At 37.8% G+C, this 20,209-nt stretch overlaps 5 protein-coding genes across 6 annotated transcripts; 3 read left to right on the top strand and 2 right to left on the bottom strand.

Annotated features, from left to right (window-relative positions):
* The first annotated feature begins 928 nt into the window (after positions 1–928).
* LOC117630866 (SMR domain-containing protein At5g58720) lies at positions 929–6,590 on the top strand. 2 transcript variants are annotated; one of them, XM_034363691.1, is made up of 11 exons: positions 929–1,895; positions 2,134–2,159; positions 2,427–2,543; positions 3,348–3,433; positions 4,107–4,339; positions 4,556–4,632; positions 4,706–4,762; positions 5,344–5,411; positions 5,492–5,598; positions 5,697–5,767; positions 6,071–6,590. In XM_034363691.1, exons 1-11 carry the CDS (start codon positions 1,307–1,309, stop codon positions 6,191–6,193), a joined length of 1,554 nt encoding a protein of 517 aa, XP_034219582.1. In that variant the 5' UTR covers positions 929–1,306; the 3' UTR covers positions 6,194–6,590. The 2 variants fall into 2 exon arrangements, with proteins under 2 accessions (XP_034219582.1, XP_034219583.1); XM_034363692.1 differs by having other exon boundaries at positions 954–1,895; positions 3,348–3,421.
* Positions 6,591–7,521: 931 nt separating this feature from the next.
* Positions 7,522–8,505, bottom strand: LOC117629762 (NAC domain-containing protein 43-like). Its single transcript, XM_034362359.1, has one exon. The coding sequence runs from the start codon at positions 8,503–8,505 to the stop codon at positions 7,522–7,524; it is 984 nt and encodes a 327-aa protein (XP_034218250.1).
* An 880-nt stretch (positions 8,506–9,385) lies between these two features.
* On the bottom strand, positions 9,386–11,464 carry LOC117631100 (peptidyl-prolyl cis-trans isomerase CYP19-4). Its single transcript, XM_034364050.1, has 7 exons — positions 11,257–11,464; positions 11,022–11,100; positions 10,661–10,708; positions 10,544–10,567; positions 10,070–10,252; positions 9,872–9,947; positions 9,386–9,675 (listed from the first exon to the last, which is right to left on the bottom strand). Exons 1-7 carry the CDS (start codon positions 11,320–11,322, stop codon positions 9,537–9,539), a joined length of 615 nt encoding a protein of 204 aa, XP_034219941.1. The 5' UTR covers positions 11,323–11,464; the 3' UTR covers positions 9,386–9,536.
* Positions 11,465–12,434: 970 nt separating this feature from the next.
* LOC117633207 (E3 ubiquitin-protein ligase APD2-like) lies at positions 12,435–16,104 on the top strand. The gene is made up of 12 exons (XM_034366920.1): positions 12,435–12,519; positions 12,680–12,728; positions 12,759–12,999; positions 13,363–13,469; positions 13,570–13,695; positions 13,826–13,922; positions 14,405–14,479; positions 14,558–14,640; positions 14,725–14,871; positions 15,015–15,087; positions 15,190–15,538; positions 15,671–16,104. The coding sequence occupies exons 2-12, from the start codon at positions 12,681–12,683 to the stop codon at positions 15,744–15,746; spliced, it is 1,422 nt and encodes a 473-aa protein (XP_034222811.1). The 5' UTR covers positions 12,435–12,519; position 12,680; the 3' UTR covers positions 15,747–16,104.
* Positions 16,105–16,757: 653 nt separating this feature from the next.
* Positions 16,758–19,859, top strand: LOC117629514 (O-glucosyltransferase rumi). Its single transcript, XM_034362019.1, has 6 exons — positions 16,758–16,954; positions 17,041–17,621; positions 18,033–18,222; positions 18,325–18,389; positions 18,915–19,125; positions 19,297–19,859. The coding sequence occupies exons 1-6, from the start codon at positions 16,862–16,864 to the stop codon at positions 19,639–19,641; spliced, it is 1,485 nt and encodes a 494-aa protein (XP_034217910.1). The 5' UTR covers positions 16,758–16,861; the 3' UTR covers positions 19,642–19,859.
* The last annotated feature ends 350 nt before the right edge of the window (positions 19,860–20,209 follow it).

The following is a 20,209-nucleotide window of genomic DNA, read 5'->3' as shown; positions in this document are numbered from 1 at the left end:
CGTGGAACCCAACAGCTGCCTGGGCTCTCTTCCTCGCGCTGGAGTTGCGTTGGGCTAGCCTGGGGGCCCTTCTACCCGGGTTGGGTCTTGCGCTGGCGAGGCTCTAAGATCGAAGATTCAAATGTGTTAATTGAGATGGACAAATTCAGGCTTAGTACGGGCGTGGTTTGTTCAAGTCCGACCCAGTTTTGTATTAGCACGGTTCGGTACCTGGAGTTCCAGCCCATCAAGCTGTGCCGAGTTGGGGTTTGGCTATTTTGTGGCACGAGCCCATCCTATTAAAAGATTTTTTTTTAAAAAAAAAAACAGCTACCCATTAGCAACCAAAACTACCCCTATTAGTTGTACTGTAAACTTGTGAATTAAAATTAGGGATGTGGACGTCTTTGTCTTCCTAATTTAAATTTTGGTCAATACGGGATCAAAAATGGTCTTTAACTCAACCAGTCACGAGCAGCAAATAATCGTAAAAAAACTTATATGTATGATATAGTACTATTTTGTTATTCATAGTCAACAATACAAGAGTAATGCTACACTTATTATATTTTTATTTCATATTTCTATATCATATGATGTGACATGTCCATATTATATGTCATATTAATTAAATCAATGAAGTGTATTTTAATTAAGACAATTAGAAAAACAAACACTGGAATAAATCAAAAAAAAAAAATGAAATAATTTTAATTGATGTTGCTGTCCACCTCAGCTATCACATAAGATGATATAGATATGTGGTATATAAATGTGATAAGAGTAGCATTATTCATAATATAATAATATAATGATATATGAAAAACTTATCCTACGTGTCATTGCATGATTGACCAAAATAGCAAAAAATTATATCCCATCACATGAGAATTTCACTCCAATAATTGGTGTTAGAAATGGGGCCCCATATCCCATAAAATGGCTGAGTCCAATCCTTTTCCCTTTTTACTTAGCTTCAGAATTCCAAAAGGTCGTCCCCAAAAAAACAAAAAACAAAAATGAATCCCTGTCAACCATTCGCCAACCATCACCACCACCACCTTCTCCTCCTGTTATTTTCAGAAATCCTCAAATTAGCCAAGCTCCCTTCTCTAATTCTCCATCTGTGCCCCCTCTCTGCCTCTCCAATTTAGGGTTTCTGATCCGATCCTCCCCCGGTGCATCGACCTATATCAGAAACCCTAATCCTCTCGGAAACAAAATTATCCCTGATCGTATTCTATTCTCACGCTAGGGTTTTATTCATCATTATAATTATCATTTCTGATTCTCTTGGTTACGTCAAACCCTAGCTATATCTGCAGCGATGAAGCACACGAAGAGGAGAAGGAAGAAGAAGAGCTCGGTAGGTCCGAAGCCAGTCTCCAAAGAAGACGAAGGTCAGAAGGTGATCCGCGCGCTTACAGAGGTCTTCTCCTCGGTTTCACTCGACGACGCCGTTTCTGCGTATCGCGAAGCCAACGGTGACCCGAACAAAGCCGCAGAGATTTTGGAGCGAGGTGTGGTTGAAAGCTCCGAAGAGCCGTTCACGAGTTCCACAACGAGTGGCGTTTCTGGATCGGATGCGGGTTCGAGTTGGGGCTCGGGCTCGAGCTCCGGTTCGGGTTCGGGTTCGTCAGAAGGGTTCGAGTCAGGCTGTATTCAGAATTTGGTGAGCGAGAAGGGTTTTAGGGGTAAGCAGAAGAGGGTTGTGGCGGCCGCGGGAACGGTATCGACGGTTTTGGGTAAAGATTACGTGAGCTCGAATCCTAGGAGAGGTTCATGGTCGACGATGACGAAGCTGAAGGGTTTTGGTAATGGAGTTGCTGCTGGGGAAGAAGATGCCGAGCGGTTCCTTTGCTCTATGCTTGGAGATGAGTCTGAGCTAAGCTTGGCTGTTGTTAGAGATGTCCTCTGTGAGTAGCCACTAATTTTTTATTTTATTTCCGAGCTAAGTTATTCAAATTGTAGTATGTGTAGTGTTGTATAAACTATGATTTACATACTAACTGAAGCGAATCCCTGTAGAATTTTTTTTTTACTGTTTATTATTTATTTTTAAGGTCTATTATTCTGTAAGTTTGAGTTGAGTTGAGTCAAGTAGAATAGGATATGTTGTATGCTGTTGCATGACCTGAAAGTTTGTTTTTGCAGGTCAGTGTGGGTATGATGTTGAAAAGGTACTAAGAGCATTGTGAGTCGGAGCTTATCATTTTTTTTTTTCCTCTCTTCTAAGGGCTTGCATATGTCGGTTTGAAGATGAGTTAGTTGTGGCTAGCGTGTATATAGAGTTTATATCATGTTTCACTGAGTGCTTAAGATATTTATGGAACATTTGCCAGGGGGCATGAGCATTATGGAAATTTTGTTCGAGCTAAAAGAAAATTCCTATTTGAACCTAATGGGTTTTCTGTTATAATCTAATGACCATTTATATGCTTCTCCAGGCCTTGGATGCATTACTTGATGTATCTTCTTCCTCGTTTGAACAGTCCAGTAGTAGTTCTAACAATAGTTTGAGTTTTAAAGAAGATGGTAGATATCACATCAATCAGTCTGATACTGTAAGTACTATATTTTGTGTAAAGGCATTTTTGTTAAACATGATAGTATAAACTTGTCGGGTTGTGCTTTTGGTTCTTTTTCGTTCAATAGTATTGTGTCACTTTATTATTCTGAACATTATTTTTTGATAGTTGATATGCAGAGTTTAACTGCACAAGTTTCTTGTGGCACTCATATTTGTTATGGTGTGAGTCTGTAGGTTTGTGCTTCTGGTGGTTTGCGTTTTGTTGATATGACTGCCTTTAGTTTCTTACTATTCAGGACCATCTAGAGGCTTTCTTGTCCTTGCCTTTTTGCTAAGATATTTTTTCTTATCAGTCCCCTCACCAGAAGTTACTTTTGTATTTACCCTATGTTAGAATAAAGACTCCTCTGTTCACATCTTGACAAGTACGGGACTGAGTTTGTGGAGGGTTTGGGTTGGTTGAACTCATGTCAAATATACATGACTAACATAGTGTTATTTAGATGTGTCTGTACATCATCTGATTGTGAATTTGCAGCAAACATCCCCCACCCCTTTTCTTGTTCTTTCTTAATTTAGTAGATGTAGTTGATACATTTTCCAGATTGTTGTCTTACTGAAATTGAGATGTTTATGCTGTCTTCGGTAAGAGCCTAGTGAGTGGCTTTCCTGTATGGGCTTATGAAGGATAATGATTGATAGTTTAGTTTATTTAACTTTTTTGTGAATTATTTTTATACTGTTGGCCGCTAAATTTTTTACATATACTTTTCTTTTTAAAATTTCATAATAGTTGGTTTTGTGCTTTGTCTATATTGATTATGGAATTTTGTGACAGCTGACAGATAGGGCATCTGATTGCACTTCTCATTCATCTGAAAGCGAGCTCCAGGATAATATATGGTATTCCAGATATACTTGCCGGTAAATTATTCTAATTCGACGCTTCTGTCTTCCAGTTTTCTTTTCTTTCTTTTCTTAAACCAATTAAATCCTTGATCATTTCATTTTGAGTATACAGTATAGTTATAGTGATAAATCTTTTTATTTGCTCCCCCTCCTCTCTCTCTCTCTCTCTCTCTCTCTCTCTCTCTCTCTCGGCATGGCATCTATTTAGGTGTTGTGTGGCAGTGTAGGATTTTGATGGTTAGGAACACTGCTTTTTATGCCAATTAGCCATCTTGCATCAAGGATATACATTGTAATTTTATGTTAAAACTTGCTTGAAGAGCCTATGCATTTGGATAGCATATGATGTTAGTTTTTTATGAGGAGAACCTTTTGTGAAGCAGCTTAAGTCATTGGAGTTTTAGTCCTTTAGTTTTTTCACTCTTGGGGTAATTCCATGAGATACCTTTGATATTTGTCTCAAACCATACATGTACATATTTTTCTATCTGGATTCATTCAGTTTGTGCCACTTATGGTAGTAAGTATTTCATATACCATTTATATGCTATTATGCAGATTAGGCAAATATGTCATGGCATAAAGCTTGTGTAAGTCCCTTTATTTGAGGCTAAATGTCATTCTCGTTGTGAGAATGTTAGAAGTGTACAGCCTGGTCTCACAAGCTAAGTTGCTTTCTTCGTTTTAGGAATTATGCAAAGGTTCTTGCTAGTACTGAAGCTCAATCACCCGTCAGCCCAAGAAGTACTCCAGCAGAACTCCCTCAAAAGGTGTTGGAATCTTTGTTTAACATCTCCAAGAGTCCTGAATATGAACCAACAACCATGAATTGGAAGAATGTTGTAAATAAGTTACAATCATTGGCACCCGGGTTTGATGTTTGCACTTCTAGCTCTGCAGAAGCACAGAAGGACACCTTTGGTATTGAACTTTGATTTCCTCATGTTTCCTTTGAAATTGCATCTTCCCTTGTACGAAGGACTTGTTTCCTCTTAGATTAGTGATTAATTTCCTCATAATTAAGGTTTCATTTTTTTAATGCTTCTTTTGTTTACTTTTTAATGAATCGTTATTTACCCAACTGTAGCAGTGTAGTTGCATTTATTCTTATTTTTTTCTGTTTCCCTTTTCATTTAGTTAAAGGAGACGAGTATCATGCATTCAGAGGAACTGCAAAGGAGCACTGGGATTCAGTGAGGTCGCATTATCAGAAAGTAAGATGGTTTTAGCACCTTACTTTTTTTGGTTATTTTAGTAACTTACTGACAAGAGCGCATTTATCTACAGGCTGCAACGGCATATTCAAAAGGATCACGGGAATACGCAGGTTACCTCGCTGACCAGGTCTGTACCTCTTTAAGAGCATAATATTGCAAGTTTGTTGTTTGGGAGGTGTGCTTTCATTGGATCGTTTTATAATGATGTAAGGTTGTTGTTTGGGTGGTATGCTTTCATTGGATTGTTTTATAATGATGTAAGGTTGTTGTTTGGGAGGTGTGCTTTCACTGGATTGTTTTATAATGATGTAATTTGAGGCATGCATGTCATTTTTTGCCAATGATGGAGGAGTGGTTGGCACAATGTGTTAGATAGATGTTTGGACTTCCTATCAAAATTATTAGTAAATATTTGACAATAGCTAAAGTGTGCTGTTTGTGCTTTCGTTGGTTTTTATCCCTATCAAGTTCCTTATATGAGGGCTAGTAGGCTGCTCAATGGTCTAGGATAAAATCATTATACAAACTTAATGATTTAACAATCAACCACCTAGGCTAAGTTCCTTAGATGCCAACTCTATTTGTCAGTTTAAGTTTGTTTGTATTTTCTAGAGGGCCAAGCCTCATGGAAAGCTGTTGTCGTTCTTTTTTCTTGTTTTTGTATCAAGTTGAGATATTTACCTGACCTCTTACCTTGCATTTGGCCAGGGGAAGGTACAGACAAAGTTGGCACGAGAGGCTGATGAAAGGGCAAGCCAGGATATCTTTAAAGCTAGGTTGGCATGATATATTCGTTGCCTTTTTCAACTCTATCTTTTTCTTTGTAGACAAACTAAACTAATGTTATAATCTGCAGAAACAAGGGCATAGAAAATATGATAACAATTGATTTGCATGGACAACATGTCAAACAAGCAATGAAGCTTTTAAAAATCCATCTCCTATTCGGAACATATGCACAATGTAAGTGTTTTCTACCCCACTTTCTCATTTTAAAACAAATTTGCTCTGATAAATTGTTAGGTATTGTGAGTTCAATTACTTTTCTATGTTTGGTCCAGCGGTTCAATTCCTCAGGGTCATCACAGGGTGTGGGTCACATGGTGTTGGAAAGTCAAAGCTGAAGCAATCGGTATGGGTTTAGCTGCTCCATTGCATCAAATTTGTTGGAAAATCAGGCCTTGGTGGTTTTAAAATGCAATAAAAATGATCAAACTGGTGCCTTTGTTAATTTATGTGCAAATAAAATGTTCTTTGAACTCATGATGGTGCCATATTTGTATGTGCTAGTGAATTTGACCTTTCCATCTTTTAATTTTTTTTTTAGCAAAAAAGAAACGTATGTTTTTCATTGAATTTTTTTAATCTTCAGCTTTACAGGGACAAAATCTTCGTATGCATGCATGATACATTATGTACTGTTTGCCTTGCACAGGTCATCAAACTTATTGAGAATGAAGGTATAAAATGGAGTGAAGAGAATCAGGGAACGGTATTAATCAAGCTAGGTGCACAGAAAGAGTTCAGCTTTCTAGATTCGGAGAGTGATCCTGAGTAACCCCCTTTAACATAGGAACTGAGTATGATCTCTTTGCCGGAACAAGCGAATTAAACTGTAACGAAGACTAGTTTATGTAAAACCATCCACAGGTTGTGTTTCGGGTCAGTGTTTGTTGTCACAGCTGTTAGGGATAGTGTAGTGAATGTAATGTTGAAGGTCGATCAGGTTTCTCAGATGTTGATATTCATCATTTTACATACCATACCATAGGTGGCCAAATTATTTATTTGAAAAAGTCCAGCTTAGCTCAAGTTGCTCCTTGTACTTACCGTGTGTAGGGCATGTATATAACTTGAGAAAAAAACTGTAATTTAACTTAGTTGTCAATGACCTGATACACTCCATCAAATACATATGTATCCCTTGTTTCATACGGTTTAGTGTTTTTAATTTAGTTTTTTGTTGTATTTTTAATTTTTTTAATTCATTGGAGAGAGTAGAGAGATAAAGGAGAATTAAAACTAAAAATGATCTGTTATTTTTTTCTTTTAGTGGCAAGAAACTGAAATTATCTATAATTGACTTTCGTTTTTGGTTCTGTTGTGGCCAACTTGGCTAAGTTTGTGTCTGCCATTCTTCGGTTTTAATTTCAATAGTTGCCTTTTGTATTCTTCATCCTTGTCCAATGACATTTATTACCTTAACTTCTTTCTTTGATTAAAAAATAATATAAAACTGTAATATATACCGAAGAAGCTATATGAATTAAAGAAGAATATGAAATTTAAAGAAAAGCTAAAAGTCACTTTTGGTCTTGTAGTTGGGTACTTTAATTATTTTTTATTATGTAGTTTCAATTTCATCAATTTTGCCATTGTAGTTTTATATTTGTAGCAATTCTAGGACATGTCAGTATTCTTGTCAATTTCTTTCACGATGTAAAGGGCAATTTTGTCAACCTAAAATTCTTGAGAGTAAAAGTTTGTCTGAAATTCTCCCAATTTCATATTAGGGCTAGAAAATCAACCACTAATTTCAATTTTTGAAGAACTTTAAATCCAAATGACCAATTTCAAGCCCTAATATGAAATTAGGGGAGTTTCAAACGAGCTTTTATATTCAATGATTTTGGGTTGACGAAATTGCTCCTTGCACCGTCAAAGAAATTGACAGATGTACTGACTTGTCCTTGAATTGCTACAAATACGAAACTACAGGGTCAAAATTGACGGAATTAAAATTACAAGGTCAAAAATGATTGAAGTGTTAAACTACAAGGATGAAATGTGACTTTTAGCCTTAAAAAAATCATATATACCAAGAAGGAAATTACAATGTGCCTCTAGTTTACTAAGAAAGGAAAATTCACAATCTTTAAAAAAAATTTACAAATTTCCAAAATATTTTTCAAATGTTGAACCAATATGTGATGTCTTTTTGTTGGTTGCATATATATTCTCCAAACCACTTGAGTTCCAAGCATCCACTGCCCTATCAGAACTTAGCAAAGGCTCTAGGGTTTCAGCCATCTGAGGCAACTCAAATGACAATGGTTGTGGCTCTACTGTTGCCAACAATTCATTGACGTCAAAAACATATTCTTCATCAATCAGACCACCATAGTCGAAGCATACCGGAGCAGACGCAAAGTCACTGGTGATCAACATGTTATCTTTATTATCACCACAAATATTATTCGAAATCGCATTATAATTAGTGTCGATTATCAACTCTTGATCAAGATTATTATAGACGGTACTTAGGCCAGAAGTTCTGTGTGGTTCCTCATCCTCAATCTTGATCCTTGGAGATCCCAATCCTTTTCTTGCCTTCTTGTTTGAGGGTTTCTCCTTCAATTCTTGACTTGAATTATTTATTTTGTTCCAAACCCTGTTGTTCTTTTTAAGTCGGCATAGCACAATCTTTTGTGTCTCTTGATCAACAACAAGACTATATTCTTCTAACAGCCACTTGCCGTGGTGCTCACACCCTTCGTTCTCGTACCGCAAATTCCTTTTTCGCCCGATAGGGTTTCCAGTCGTCTCGTCGTAAACCTTTTTGGAGAAGGCTTCGCTCCAAGTACCTCCGGCCTCAATCTTGCGTTTGATGCGCGAACCCTTTGGGCTTAAATTCTTGAGCTCCGAGAAGAAATACAAGTCTTCGTCAATGAGGTCAGGTCCTCCGAAGATATCCCAGACCACCCAGGGCTCTGTTTCGCCCAAAAGATTGAAGTCATGCACAATGTTGCTGTATGACGCCATTAATGGCTGCTTGGCTATCGCTTTCTTGTAGAGGAAGTAACTGATGAGTTCTTGATCGGTAGGGTGAAATCTAAAACCCACCGGCCGATTACCACTATAATTAGTCATTGTTAGTCTATTTGAAAGCAATTCACTCTCTCTCTCTCTCTCTCTCTCTCTCTCTCTCTCTCTCTGTGCTTAAATCTTTGATCAGAAAAGGAGAAAGAAAGACTGACTTGACTTTGTGTTTGCTTGTGAGTGATTTATAAGCATGCGGTGGTGTTGTTTTCCTAATTATGTTGGGTCTCGGATTCCCGTTTTGAATCTTTATTTTATGTTGGCACTTAGCTCTTCTTCTTCTTCTTTTTTTTTTTTTTCACTTTATTATTTTACGGGCTAAAAATTTGTGAGGCACCATAACAAAAGGAACCTGCAACCTGACCTGAATTTAAGAAATTAATAAACTATATCATGCTGATTAAATAAAAAGAAAAAAGGATTCGGAATCCTCTCTCAATCACCTTAATCTCGCAAGCTACCTAAATTTTGAACCATAAAAAAAACCAAGTAATTAAAATGACATCCCACGAACTCATATTAATTATAATTTTTCTTTTGGGTTCTTTAGAAAGAACTTTGTTAGTAAACCCCAGCTTCGGCTTGTTCATCAAAGACCCAAACTTTCTTGAACAGTCCACGACCAATCCTCTTTAAAATCATGTCATTGGAAAATAGACTCGCAGGAAAGTAGCCATCACCTCTCTCACCGACAGGCTTGAAAACCCACAACCACAGAGCTCTCAACTCTTCTTCCCACCAACATTTTGATATTTAGAAACAGATCCAGGCTCAACATAGTGGGTTACCATAAAAAAAAAAGGTGGGTTGGGGGTTTTCGATGATCTTTGCCGGATTTCACAGCCTCACGATTTCATACTTGAAACGTAGTACTTTGTTGTTAAAAGGTTAGCGAGGTTAGGAGAGTTTGGAAGGAGTAGAGAGGAGGATCGCACCCAAAAAGAAGAGCTTGAAATATCCATTTCAAATTAAGAAATCTATTGGTACATCAGTTATAACATCTTCAGCGATCCCAAACATGGAAAATTAAATAGAACAGTTACAACTACTATCACTCAATACATGGAGAAAGACAGCAACATCTAGAGAGGAAGTTCGCCACTGTCTGCGATCACAACTTTGCTCTTGGGTGTGCCATTTTGATTTCCTTCGGCTTCAATCTTGTAAACCACATCCATTCCAGACAGCACCTTTCCAAATACAACATGTCTGCCATCCAACCTGTAAATAGGGATTCAAATATTAGTTCAGAAACTTCAGAGCAACTCCTGATGAAGTCAGTAGTTCAACCCCAATTCGAATGAGTGCAAAGATGCAAATATGTAAGGTGAGGAAAACATGCATCAAGCAGCAGATGATAGTTTGTTTTAGAAGTTTTTTCTCTTTTACAAGTATGCATGGATGTACATTAAATTACCAGTTAGTTGTCACAGTTGTGATGAAGAATTGTGAACCATTGGTGTCGGAACCAGCATTTGCCATTGACAAAAGCCCTGTACACAAGAGTCAAGTGATTTTTGTTCACATCAGCATTATGACAGGTGGCAACCATCTATTCCATTCAGAGAAAGAAAAAAAGGAGGGGGGAAAGGAAGGAGTTGTATTATTTGTATACCTGGGCCAGTATGCTTCAGCTTGAAATTCTCATCAGCAAACTTCTCTCCGTAAATTGATTCTCCACCTCTTCCATCACCAAGTGTGAAATCACCTCCCTGAATCATGAAACTGGGTATAATCCTATGAAATTTGCTACCCTTGAAATGGAGAGGTTTTCCACTCTTCCCAATGCCCTTCTCCCCTGAAATTATATGGAAAACAAAAAGGAAACGAAAAACATTACAAAGATATATTTATATACATAATATATATTTATTTTTTCTGTTTTGGGGCAATACAGAATACAGGAAGATTTCTATATATCTACCAATTATATGCATCCTCCCATTGTAAATGTCCAGTTGTTAGCAAGCTTGAAGGCCTTAACCAAATTTCATTTTATACACATTTCTGATGATAAACCCCAAAAGGTAGATACCACAAATAATCTATTACGCTAAATACAAGGAAATGAAGATGAGTGGCTGGTTACCTGTGCAAAGGGCACGAAAATTTTCTGAAAAAAGAAAAGGAATAAGTTAGTAATGTCCTGCAAATGTAGCTTTGAACACAGAACCCACCTAAAATGAGTGATTATTCACTACAATACCTGCAGTCTTGGGAACCGTCTTCCCAAAGAGACCGATTACAACCCGACCTGAAACCCAGTGATCAGAACAGTATACTGTTAGCCAAAACAAAAAGTATCACCAAAAAAACAAAAAGACCTCTAAATCATCACTTTGGAATCCCCAATTTTCATTTGCAAACACTCTATGAACATAACCACATTCCCACCTCTACGGAAATGATCACCTTTCAGTTCCCAATTGGGCTTGTATATTATCATACTAATATAACACCAATATCAAATTTGGGAGCAGCCACTTAAAATCATTGAATTTTGAGTGATGGGTCAAATTTTGTTTTACAATCTAATCAACAAACTATATTACAAAGTAAAAACATACCAGCAGGCTTGCCAGCAATCTCAACATCAAAGAAAACTTTGTGGGTCACTTCCTTCAGATCCTCCTTTGACTTCTTTGCCTGAATGATCATCAACCCTCTTCATCAATCACTGATTTCAACCAAGTTTATGTATTTAAAAAATTACAGAAAAAAAAAATATATATACCCAATAGGCTGCAATTGGATCAGAGTGATAGTGTGATAAGGAATTAAGCTAATATCAAAAAAATTCACCTGGATGAGAGCTAGGGTTCCAAAGACGACCAGGGTGCAGAGCAAAAACGACGTCGTCCGAGCCATCTCTTGCTTCTTCAGTTCTTCTAAGTCTCAGTGTTTCTGTCTCTCAGATTCATTTGTACACATTCATTCTAGATAGAGGAGTCTTAGGGTTCAGTGTCCCAGCCAATACGCTTTCGACACGTACGAAATTTTGGTGTTTTGGTTGAATGCGATTGGTTGAGCCGTCTATGGTGCCGTCGGCAGTCTCAAACTTTATGGATGTCAATGGATACGGGGCGATTTCTGAGAGCTGTTTTGGGCCTAGGGGCTGATTGGTGAGATGCATTTGGGCCTACATGCGTCATAATTTTTGTTTCTGTCAACAATAGTGCTTTTTTTGTCAGTATCAACAATAGTCGCTTTCTCTTGGAAATAGGAACCCATACTTTCCAATTATAGACAATAAGTGCAAACAAATAAAATTTGTGGTTTTGATGATTTTTCTTGTATATGTGTTAAATTGTAATTTGCAGGAATGAGAACTGTCTCCTTATATGGAATAATGCAAGTACTATCTAACTTAGTGAAAAAGCTTGACTTGTAGACCAGTGACTATGGGGATTCGAATCTAAGACCACTAATCTGCAAATTAATGTCATTTTTCACTGGATTAGTCCATGTTGACATATTTCTTTTTTTAAAGGGAGTTGATTTCTCACTTCTCTTTTGTTCACTTACACTCTCTTCCCTTATATGGTATAGTAAAAAGTATTAAAAACAAAATATAGTGTAAGTGAACAACAAGAGAATGGGAAAATCGACATCTTCTCTTAAACCTTTATTTTAATCTTTATTATTTCCCAAAAAGAGAAAACCTTTTTTTCCCTTAAAGAGCAAATCGAAACATTCATAAAGTAACTAGATTTCAATAGAAGTTGTGATCAACCTTTGCATTATCGTGTTGAAGTTGTGCTATCATGTAGTCCCAAAAATTATACCCCAACCACCAATCCAAAACAACATGACAATTCATAAAAAGAATTATGGGACCCCATCATTTCAAGCTCGTTGACGGACCACTTTGTGGGACCACAAGACAAGACCAACATCACGTTGTGGGACCCCATAAACTAACCGTCACGCACCAACTACCATTCCCCATGGAGAAAAAACCAAAGAAGGAAATCAGAAAGAGGACTTCTTGGTGAGAGTGTCACAGCCTCTTCACCACCGCCTTTCCATCTTCAATGGCCGACTACTTCCACTACATTCCTCAAGGTGAGTGCTAAAAAGAGACTGAAACACCATTATTTCTTTTCTTTTTATTTTTTTTCAAAATATTAATATAACTTTGTTTAATAATTTTGCATCTTTGCTAATTGCTTTGCATAATAATAACAGCCAAAGATAATCAATTTTGGTTGTTTTTTGTGTTCAGAATGGAAAACCCAGAACCAGATCAGGGTCAACATGTTTCTGGTCCATCTTCTTCTTCTTCTTCTTCTTCTTCTTCTTCATCTTCTTCTTCTTCTTCACCATCTAGCTCACAGGTGCAAGATGAAGAAAATAACAGGCCTCAAAATGGGGATGATATTTCTAATCATATTGAACAGCAGCCACAGCAACAACAGCAGCAGCAGAGGATTTCTAGGACTTTTACTTATCATGTGAATTTGTTGGTGTCTGATGTAGCAGCATCGGAGATGAAGGATGATGTTTGGTCTTGCCTTGTTGTGCTTGTCACGTTTTGGTTCTTTGGTCAGTTTCCCTTTCCATCCTTTACTAGTTTTGGGCATTGCTATGTCAAAAAATAAAAATAAAAAAATTTCCAGAAACCAATCAATCCATTTCGCTTGTGCCATGTGCATTTAAGGATAGGGTTGAATTTGGTTCTTTCATAAATGGTATGAAATGATCTGAAAGTTTTCATTTTGCTATATTGGTTTTTCCCATGTGATCCAAGGAGACAAGAAGAGCCTAACTTGCACTCTCTTTTTTCTCTTCTTTTGAAGTTTTTCCTTCTGTTGTTGTTACATAATGAACTCATTTACTAATGACTTGAGCAGCTAACTCATTTGGTTTGCTTGGATTGCTTGTGGTTTTGATTTTCCTCACCCGCAGCATCCATGACTTTGATACTCGGTTTTTATGGATCGGCCAATTTGAAATTGGGGCCGAATTGCTCTCTCCTGATACAACCTAATCCCTTCTTTGTGCAATCCATTAAGGTGATTCAATCTCATAATTCTCATTTCACCTCTTTTTTTTTGCTTTTTCCTTTTTGCTGCAGCTGTTAGTGTGCAGTAAACTCATTTAGTCCATAAACAGGCACAAGAACTTGATGAGCCAAAACCTGGGCCAATGTTATATGGATTTCACAAACCTCCTCCCCTGGATGTTGAAGTAGCTTGGACTGAAACACATGATACACCTGTGCCAGCCAATTATCACAAGGTAAGATGTTTGCCATTTACCGTATAGTATCTATAGTTTCTTCTCTTCTCCTCTTCTCTTGTCTTCACTCAAATTTTTTTTCATATGTTTTGATTGATGGGATAAAATTTCTTTTCTTTTCATGTAACAGGAATGGATATACTTTCTAAACAAAGGGTCTAGAATAGATATTTTTTACCGTGTAAAACCTACAAGTTCCTTGCCTTTAACCCTTGTAGTCGCACAAGGTAATTCCCAACTTCTGCTCTTCAAATTTGGGAAATTTTGTTATTATGATTGAAATTTTGTTATCTAAACTTTACGGCATCAAGGTCTTGGCTTGATGTCAAATCAATTAGTTGAAGAATTGGAATAATGTTCTGTGGCAACTTCGTTGCTACAATCATCTAAAGGTCATGCCAACAACAATCATCAAATACTTTTATAAGAATGCAAACTTGGATATTGTTCTCGAGACTAGGACTGATAATTAATTACTTTTAAAGAAATTGCATCCTATTAGCAACCCTTCAAAACTTCTCCATTTTCTGTGTCTTGCTTCCTCTGCTGCTCTTGAAACTAAACCGCTTTCCCCTGAGGCCAAATGTCTCTACTGCAGGTTGATTATCTAGCCCTTATTGTAGGGGGGAGCCTTTTGTTTTTTCGGTTTTCTTCTCTTTTTTTGGGAAATGTGTTTTCGTGTATTGAAAACTTTCATCTGAACCTGCAGGTAGTGAAAGCATGGCTGAGTGGATAGAGGATCCATCATATGGTAACGCAACATTGTCTTGGAATATAATATATGGTGAGCTTCATCAATCAATGCTCTATCCTCCCTTTTAGCACCAATTAGATTGTTCTAAGCAACCTGGTTTCTTCACAGAAAGTGGTAAGATCCAGCAGGAAATTCCAAAGTCTTCTAATTATTATATTGCAGTAGGGAACTTGAACCCTGAGGATGTTGAGGTAATTATTCAAATGTGTATGATCTGTTGTATATAATTATATATCCATAAATAACCATTAACAGCTTTATTGACCTTCCAACAGGTAGAGTTGGAATTCAACATCAAATCTGCTCTTTATAACACAACCGAGGCGTATTACAAATGCTCCTTAGATAACCAATTATGTAGCTTAAAGCTTTCCCTCTTGGGGGCAAGTGCTGTTGTCATAACTTCTCCAGGTCCTAAAGAGGTAATGCAAAAGACTCTCCCTTGCTAGTTTTCTCTCTTCTGCCACTTTTAGGTCATCAATGCAGCTTCCAATACTTTGTCACGATAAATGTGTTCTTTGAATCCCAATCATGTATCTTTAATCTTCAGTCATGATTCTTCTAGGGTGAACCAGACGATGACTGGTACATCAGACTCTCTTATGGACCGCGATGGATCATGTATTTTCTTGGATCAGGTTACTTTCTGTTTGCCTTCATATACTTCTCATAACACTGATTAAAAAAAAAAAAAAATTTTGAAAAGGTCTACTAACACCTACCTCTATGTTTGCGTATAGGTGTGATGACTGTGCTCCTCTTAATGGCCTTTAGATTTTGTAACGAATTCCAAAACTCTGGTGAAGACAGAATAGAATTTCAAGCAGGGGAGGCAGAATCCGAACGAACCCCATTGCTTTCACCGAAAGATGACGATGTTTTGAGTTGGGGTTCATCTTATGAATCTGTTTCAAATAACGAAGAAGATTTGGAAGAGAGCCTTGAAGTGAGTTCCCTTGTAGGAAAGTCAATAAATGAAGGGGATAACAACAATACTCAGCGTCTTTGTGTTATTTGCTTTGATGGTCCAAGAGATTGCTTCTTTCTTCCTTGTGGGCACTGTGCTGCCTGTTTTACTTGTGGAACAAGGTATGTAAATCTACATAATGGCCCTTAAGACACCATACCTTGTTGAGCATAATCACTAATATTAATCAAATCACTGTAACTTCTGCTAAATCAAAGAAGCGTTAGATTCTAATTAGTGGATTCACCATGCAGGATTGCCGAAGAGGCGGGTACTTGTCCCATATGCCGTAGAAGGATGAAGAAAGTGAGGAAGATCTTTACAGTCTGAGCTGTGTATATAAGTGAGCCAAGTTTGTAGGAGCTCCCTTGCACCATACTTCTTAATGGTCCATTGTGGATATTTTTCACTAACAGATGAAGTTGTGATTTGTATTGTGATATGATACTTTTCTCTTTTCCTCTTTTTCTTTCTTTTCTTTTTGTTTGTACACAATTCATACGGTTTTGAGGAGGCTGGCAACATAATGCAGTTTACTTTCCCTATTCTGAAGTTTGGGATTTTTCTCTGTATCAATATTGTAGCTTTGATTTTCCAGATGTGTATATCTCACACATGTAATTTGTTCATAAACTAAAGCTGATTTTGTATAATTCAAATGTTTCATACACCCTTCACTCGATTTGAAGATGAAGATTTTTCCTACTATTATTGCTTATTTTATTTAGCTTAATCTAGAAGAATCAAGTGCAATTTGTTATGAACAAGAATTAAGGTAATTTTGTTTAGTGGTCATCAAGCTTCAAATATACCAAAACAAATTAAAAACCAAGGTTGGGTTCAATATACAATAAACTATTTGAATTTACATGACACTTTAACAGTGTGTTAGATTTCATTTTCTCTTCCTAACTTTGACAAAATAAAAAATAAACCTACAAAATCAAAACAAATAAATAAAATTATTAAAATCACAAGGATCGAAATTGTTTTGATAATTTTATGAAACGAGGAATTCGAACTCGAATAGAAAATACAAGAGAGAACGTAACACTCCAAACCAACTTCAAGGAAAGATAGGATTGGACAATTTCGCGGTTAAGAATGAACTTAACCCACGTCTGCATAAGCTATTGTTTAGTGTCCGAAGAATTTTCTTGGTACGAAATGAAAGTTTTGATTCATGAAATCACCAGTTTATTGCGCAGTGGGTCCCACACCACCCATTTTTCCCGCGAAACATAAACGAGGAGAAAACGGGTCAGGAAGCTATTAAAATCCACCCACGTGGCAAACACCAGTGCTGAGTGGGTCCCAACAGAAGCAAAAAACCAAGGAGCTCATCCCATCCCCAGGTGACGACAGATTACAAATTTACAAGGCGACAGAAGAAAAGACAATGCAGCAGCACCACCACCACTCATCCACCGCCACCTCATCGGACTATGGCTTCAAGAGCCACCGCTCGCTCGCCCTCTTACATCCTTCCATCCGTCGTTGCCTTATCCCTCCTCTCTCTCGTTGTCGTCGTCTACAAGGTTTTTAAACGCCGCGTCGTTTTCTGCGTCTTCATTGTTTATTCTTGTTTCTCAGTCTCAATTCGTTTGGGCATTTTGTCGAACAGGTGGACGACTTCGCCACTCAGACGAAGACATTGGCGGGCCACAACCTCGACCCGACGCCATGGCACCTCTTCCCTCCCAAGACCTTCTCCGACGAGACCCTCCACGACCGAGCCTACAAGCTCATCCACTGCTCCTACCTGGCTTGCCGGTACAGAAACAACGACATCCCTGAACGGCGTCGTCCTCCTTCCTCCAGCGCGAAAGCCCCAAAATGCCCCAATTTCTTCCGATGGATCCATCACGATCTGGAGCCGTGGGCCCGAACCCGGATCTCCGCGGCCCATCTGGAGGCGGCCAAGCAGTACGCTGCGTTTCGCGTGGTGATTGTTGGCGGGAAGCTGTATGTGGATTTGTACTGGGCATGTGTGCAGAGCCGAGCCATGTTCACCATTTGGGGTTTGCTGCAGCTCCTTGCGAGGTACCCGGATCGGGTTCCGGATGTGGATATCATGTTTGATTGTATGGACAAGCCCATTATTAACCGGACTGAGCATGAATCAATGCCTTTGCCACTTTTCCGGTACTGTACGGATGAAGATCACTTTGATATCCCATTTCCTGATTGGTCCTTCTGGGGTTGGTAAGAATCATCAGTCTTTGATTATCGTCTTCTACATTTATTATTGTTGTCTTTTTAAATTTACAGTTCTTTTATGTGGGTAATTATGCTTGTTTTTTTAGCAAAAAAGATATGCTTGTTTTATACGCATTGCCAGTGACTCAATGGGAAAGAACCTACATTTATGATTTGTTTGTGTATGCTTGAATTGCTATAAGAAATTGTAAATTAGTGTATGCTTGCATCAATTTTACGCTGTCCCCATTTTAGGTGGATCAATCACCGCTGTCATAAATGGAATTTTCCAGGATTGACATAGTTTGCTAAACTTGTACTAAGTAGCATGAAAATGTTGCATTTATGTGGGCTTCAAATGCCTGGTTATGGTTTTATTTGTGCTGATTGTCTTTATAGTCTATGATTACTGCACAGGCCGGAGCTACATATTTATCCCTGGAATGAGCAGTTCCGAAATATCAAACGGGGTTCTAAGGAAAGAAGTTGGAGAAAGAAGGAGCCTTTTGCGTATTGGAAAGGAAACCCAGATGTTAGTTCCCCTGTTCGGACAGAGTTACTTAACTGTAACGACACTAAGATGTGGAGAGCACAGATTATGCGTCAGGTTGAATTAAAAATTGCAAATGTTGATATCTCTTTAACTTGAACTCTGGATTTAATAGGCCTAGGACCAATCCTGACATTGTCTTTCTAATATACATTATAGGATTGGGAAGCGGAAGCAAGAGCCGGTTATGAGCAGTCCAAACTGTCTAATCAGTGTAATCATCGGTGAGCACAGCTTCTAAAAGTGATACCCTTTCATCATATTCTCATTAGATAGTCTGACTGGTTAGCTACGAAGAAGCAGCTTGATCAGTTATTAGCATAATATATGGACACATAGATCATCTGTTGTCTCTGTTTTGTAGTCCTTAGAGGATTTTTTTCTTTTGCTTTTGTCTATCTAAGTTTGGTTTTCGTTATCTATGAAAATGATGCCATTTTTCGTCGTCCTTAGTATCAAAACACAAAAAAGGATGCCATTTTCAGATTATGGTTTTGGAGTTCAAAATCCCCCTTTTTGGGGGCAGTCTTTAACTTTCAAAGAGGACTTAGACATTCTCCATTGCATGCTGTCTTCTTATCCAACTGGACCTTGACTATTGCGACCATCCATAAAACTTTCACTACTCTTTCTTCTTGGTTGATGAATAACTGTTCTATATGGTTATATTGCTTTGATTTATTATCTTCTTATCTATTTAGCTTGTTGCTCCGATCCTGCATCTCACAAATCTTTTGCTCCTGTTGAAGGTATAAAATCTATGCAGAAGGCTATGCTTGGTCCGTGAGCTTGAAATATATTGTATCATGTGGTTCTCTTACATTAATAATAACCCCACAATATGAGGATTTCTTCAGCCGTGGTCTCATTCCTAGGGTTAACTATTGGCCCATCTCTCCCAATGCTATATGCCCGTCCATAAAGTCTGCTGTTGACTGGGGCCATGGACACCAATCTGAGGTACGTATCGATTTCTAGTTATGCTGTACATTATGTTGTTCTTGTTGTAACATTGTGTAACACTTTCCATCGTTATGGTACAATTCCGTTCCTTCCCCTCTCCCCCGTTGACCTTATATTTTTCACGAAAAGAACATAATCGTGGCTACAATATTCCAAAATGGCTGACAGGCTAAGGAAATAGGACAAAGAGGGCAAGATTTTATGGAAAGCCTAAGCATGGACCGGGTCTATGATTACATGTTTCACCTCATCACAGAGTACTCGAAGCTGCTGGACTTCAAGCCAGTCCCTCCAGATTCGGCTCTGGAAGTGTGTGCGGAATCCCTGGTTTGTCTTGCCGACCCGAAACAGATCCAGTTTTTTAAAAAGACAACTGCATACCCCTCTGCTAGCCCCCCATGCACTCTCCAGTCGGCCGATAGTAATCTCATCAAGAGATGGAGGCAGAAAAAGAAGGAAATAATGGAGGCTGTGGAGGATATGAATCCAAAAGAACGGAGACGATTAAACTAGGATGCTGCCATAGTTTTATATAATCATAATTTTATAGAGTTTTTAGTTGGTGGGTAGTCTTAGATGACCCCTGAAATAGGGTTTTCTTCCCCCTTAATTATTTTTTTGCGTGTAAAGAATATAGCATTGGTGCACAGCATTTGGGACTTGAAAAAGACACATACAACAATAAAATACTATGTGATTACTGAAATATTTGAAATATAAATGGACTTGGTTCTAAATCTTTCATTGTTGCTTGTGTTGTTGCGTGTGGAGTGGGTTTGTTGGAGTGAGTGAGATGAGATGGTCATGCATCATGCTTCATGCATGCATGCATGGTCCTGAATATAGAACATTATCTTCTTTTCTTCTTTCCTTCAAATAATAAAGGCCAACTCCACAATTTTTTTTTTTTTGTCATTGTAGTTTGGCAAATCATAACTTTTAACATTTATTTGCTTTTGTTTTTTTTAAGAGGCATTCCTATATGCTTGTAAGAAAGAAGGAACACTAAAGTAGTAAAATATGGAAATCATAAATTTAATATTATTTATCAACTAATTCTTAATTTAATTATATTTATCTT

This window comes from Prunus dulcis, chromosome 6 (genome assembly GCF_902201215.1).
Source record: "Prunus dulcis chromosome 6, ALMONDv2, whole genome shotgun sequence".
NCBI classification, from domain to species: Eukaryota; Viridiplantae; Streptophyta; class Magnoliopsida; order Rosales; family Rosaceae; genus Prunus; species Prunus dulcis.
This window is presented reverse-complemented; position numbering and strand designations above follow the sequence as displayed.

Excerpts from the sequence above, each read along its gene's own strand:
- LOC117629762 (XM_034362359.1), bottom strand. The coding sequence starts at position 8,505 with ATGACTAATTATAGTGGTAATCGGCCGGTGGGTTTTAGATTTCACCCT.
- LOC117629514 (XM_034362019.1), top strand. The coding sequence starts at position 16,862 with ATGGCTTCAAGAGCCACCGCTCGCTCGCCCTCTTACATCCTTCCATCC. Across the intron at positions 18,223-18,324 it reads GAGCACAGATTATGCGTCAG|GATTGGGAAGCGGAAGCAAG; the intron begins GTTGAATTAAAA and ends TATACATTATAG. Across the intron at positions 19,126-19,296 it reads GCCATGGACACCAATCTGAG|GCTAAGGAAATAGGACAAAG; the intron begins GTACGTATCGAT and ends AATGGCTGACAG.
- LOC117630866 (XM_034363691.1), top strand. The coding sequence starts at position 1,307 with ATGAAGCACACGAAGAGGAGAAGGAAGAAGAAGAGCTCGGTAGGTCCG. Across the intron at positions 2,160-2,426 it reads GTGGGTATGATGTTGAAAAG|GCCTTGGATGCATTACTTGA; the intron begins GTACTAAGAGCA and ends ATGCTTCTCCAG. Across the intron at positions 5,412-5,491 it reads CAGGATATCTTTAAAGCTAG|AAACAAGGGCATAGAAAATA; the intron begins GTTGGCATGATA and ends TATAATCTGCAG.
- LOC117633207 (XM_034366920.1), top strand. The coding sequence starts at position 12,681 with ATGGAAAACCCAGAACCAGATCAGGGTCAACATGTTTCTGGTCCATCT. Across the intron at positions 13,696-13,825 it reads TGCCAGCCAATTATCACAAG|GAATGGATATACTTTCTAAA; the intron begins GTAAGATGTTTG and ends TTCATGTAACAG. Across the intron at positions 14,872-15,014 it reads CTTCTCCAGGTCCTAAAGAG|GGTGAACCAGACGATGACTG; the intron begins GTAATGCAAAAG and ends TGATTCTTCTAG.
- LOC117631100 (XM_034364050.1), bottom strand. The coding sequence starts at position 11,322 with ATGGCTCGGACGACGTCGTTTTTGCTCTGCACCCTGGTCGTCTTTGGA. Across the intron at positions 10,253-10,543 it reads TTTTCGTGCCCTTTGCACAG|GGGAGAAGGGCATTGGGAAG; the intron begins GTAACCAGCCAC and ends ATATAATTTCAG. Across the intron at positions 9,676-9,871 it reads ACAACTGTGACAACTAACTG|GTTGGATGGCAGACATGTTG; the intron begins GTAATTTAATGT and ends CCCTATTTACAG.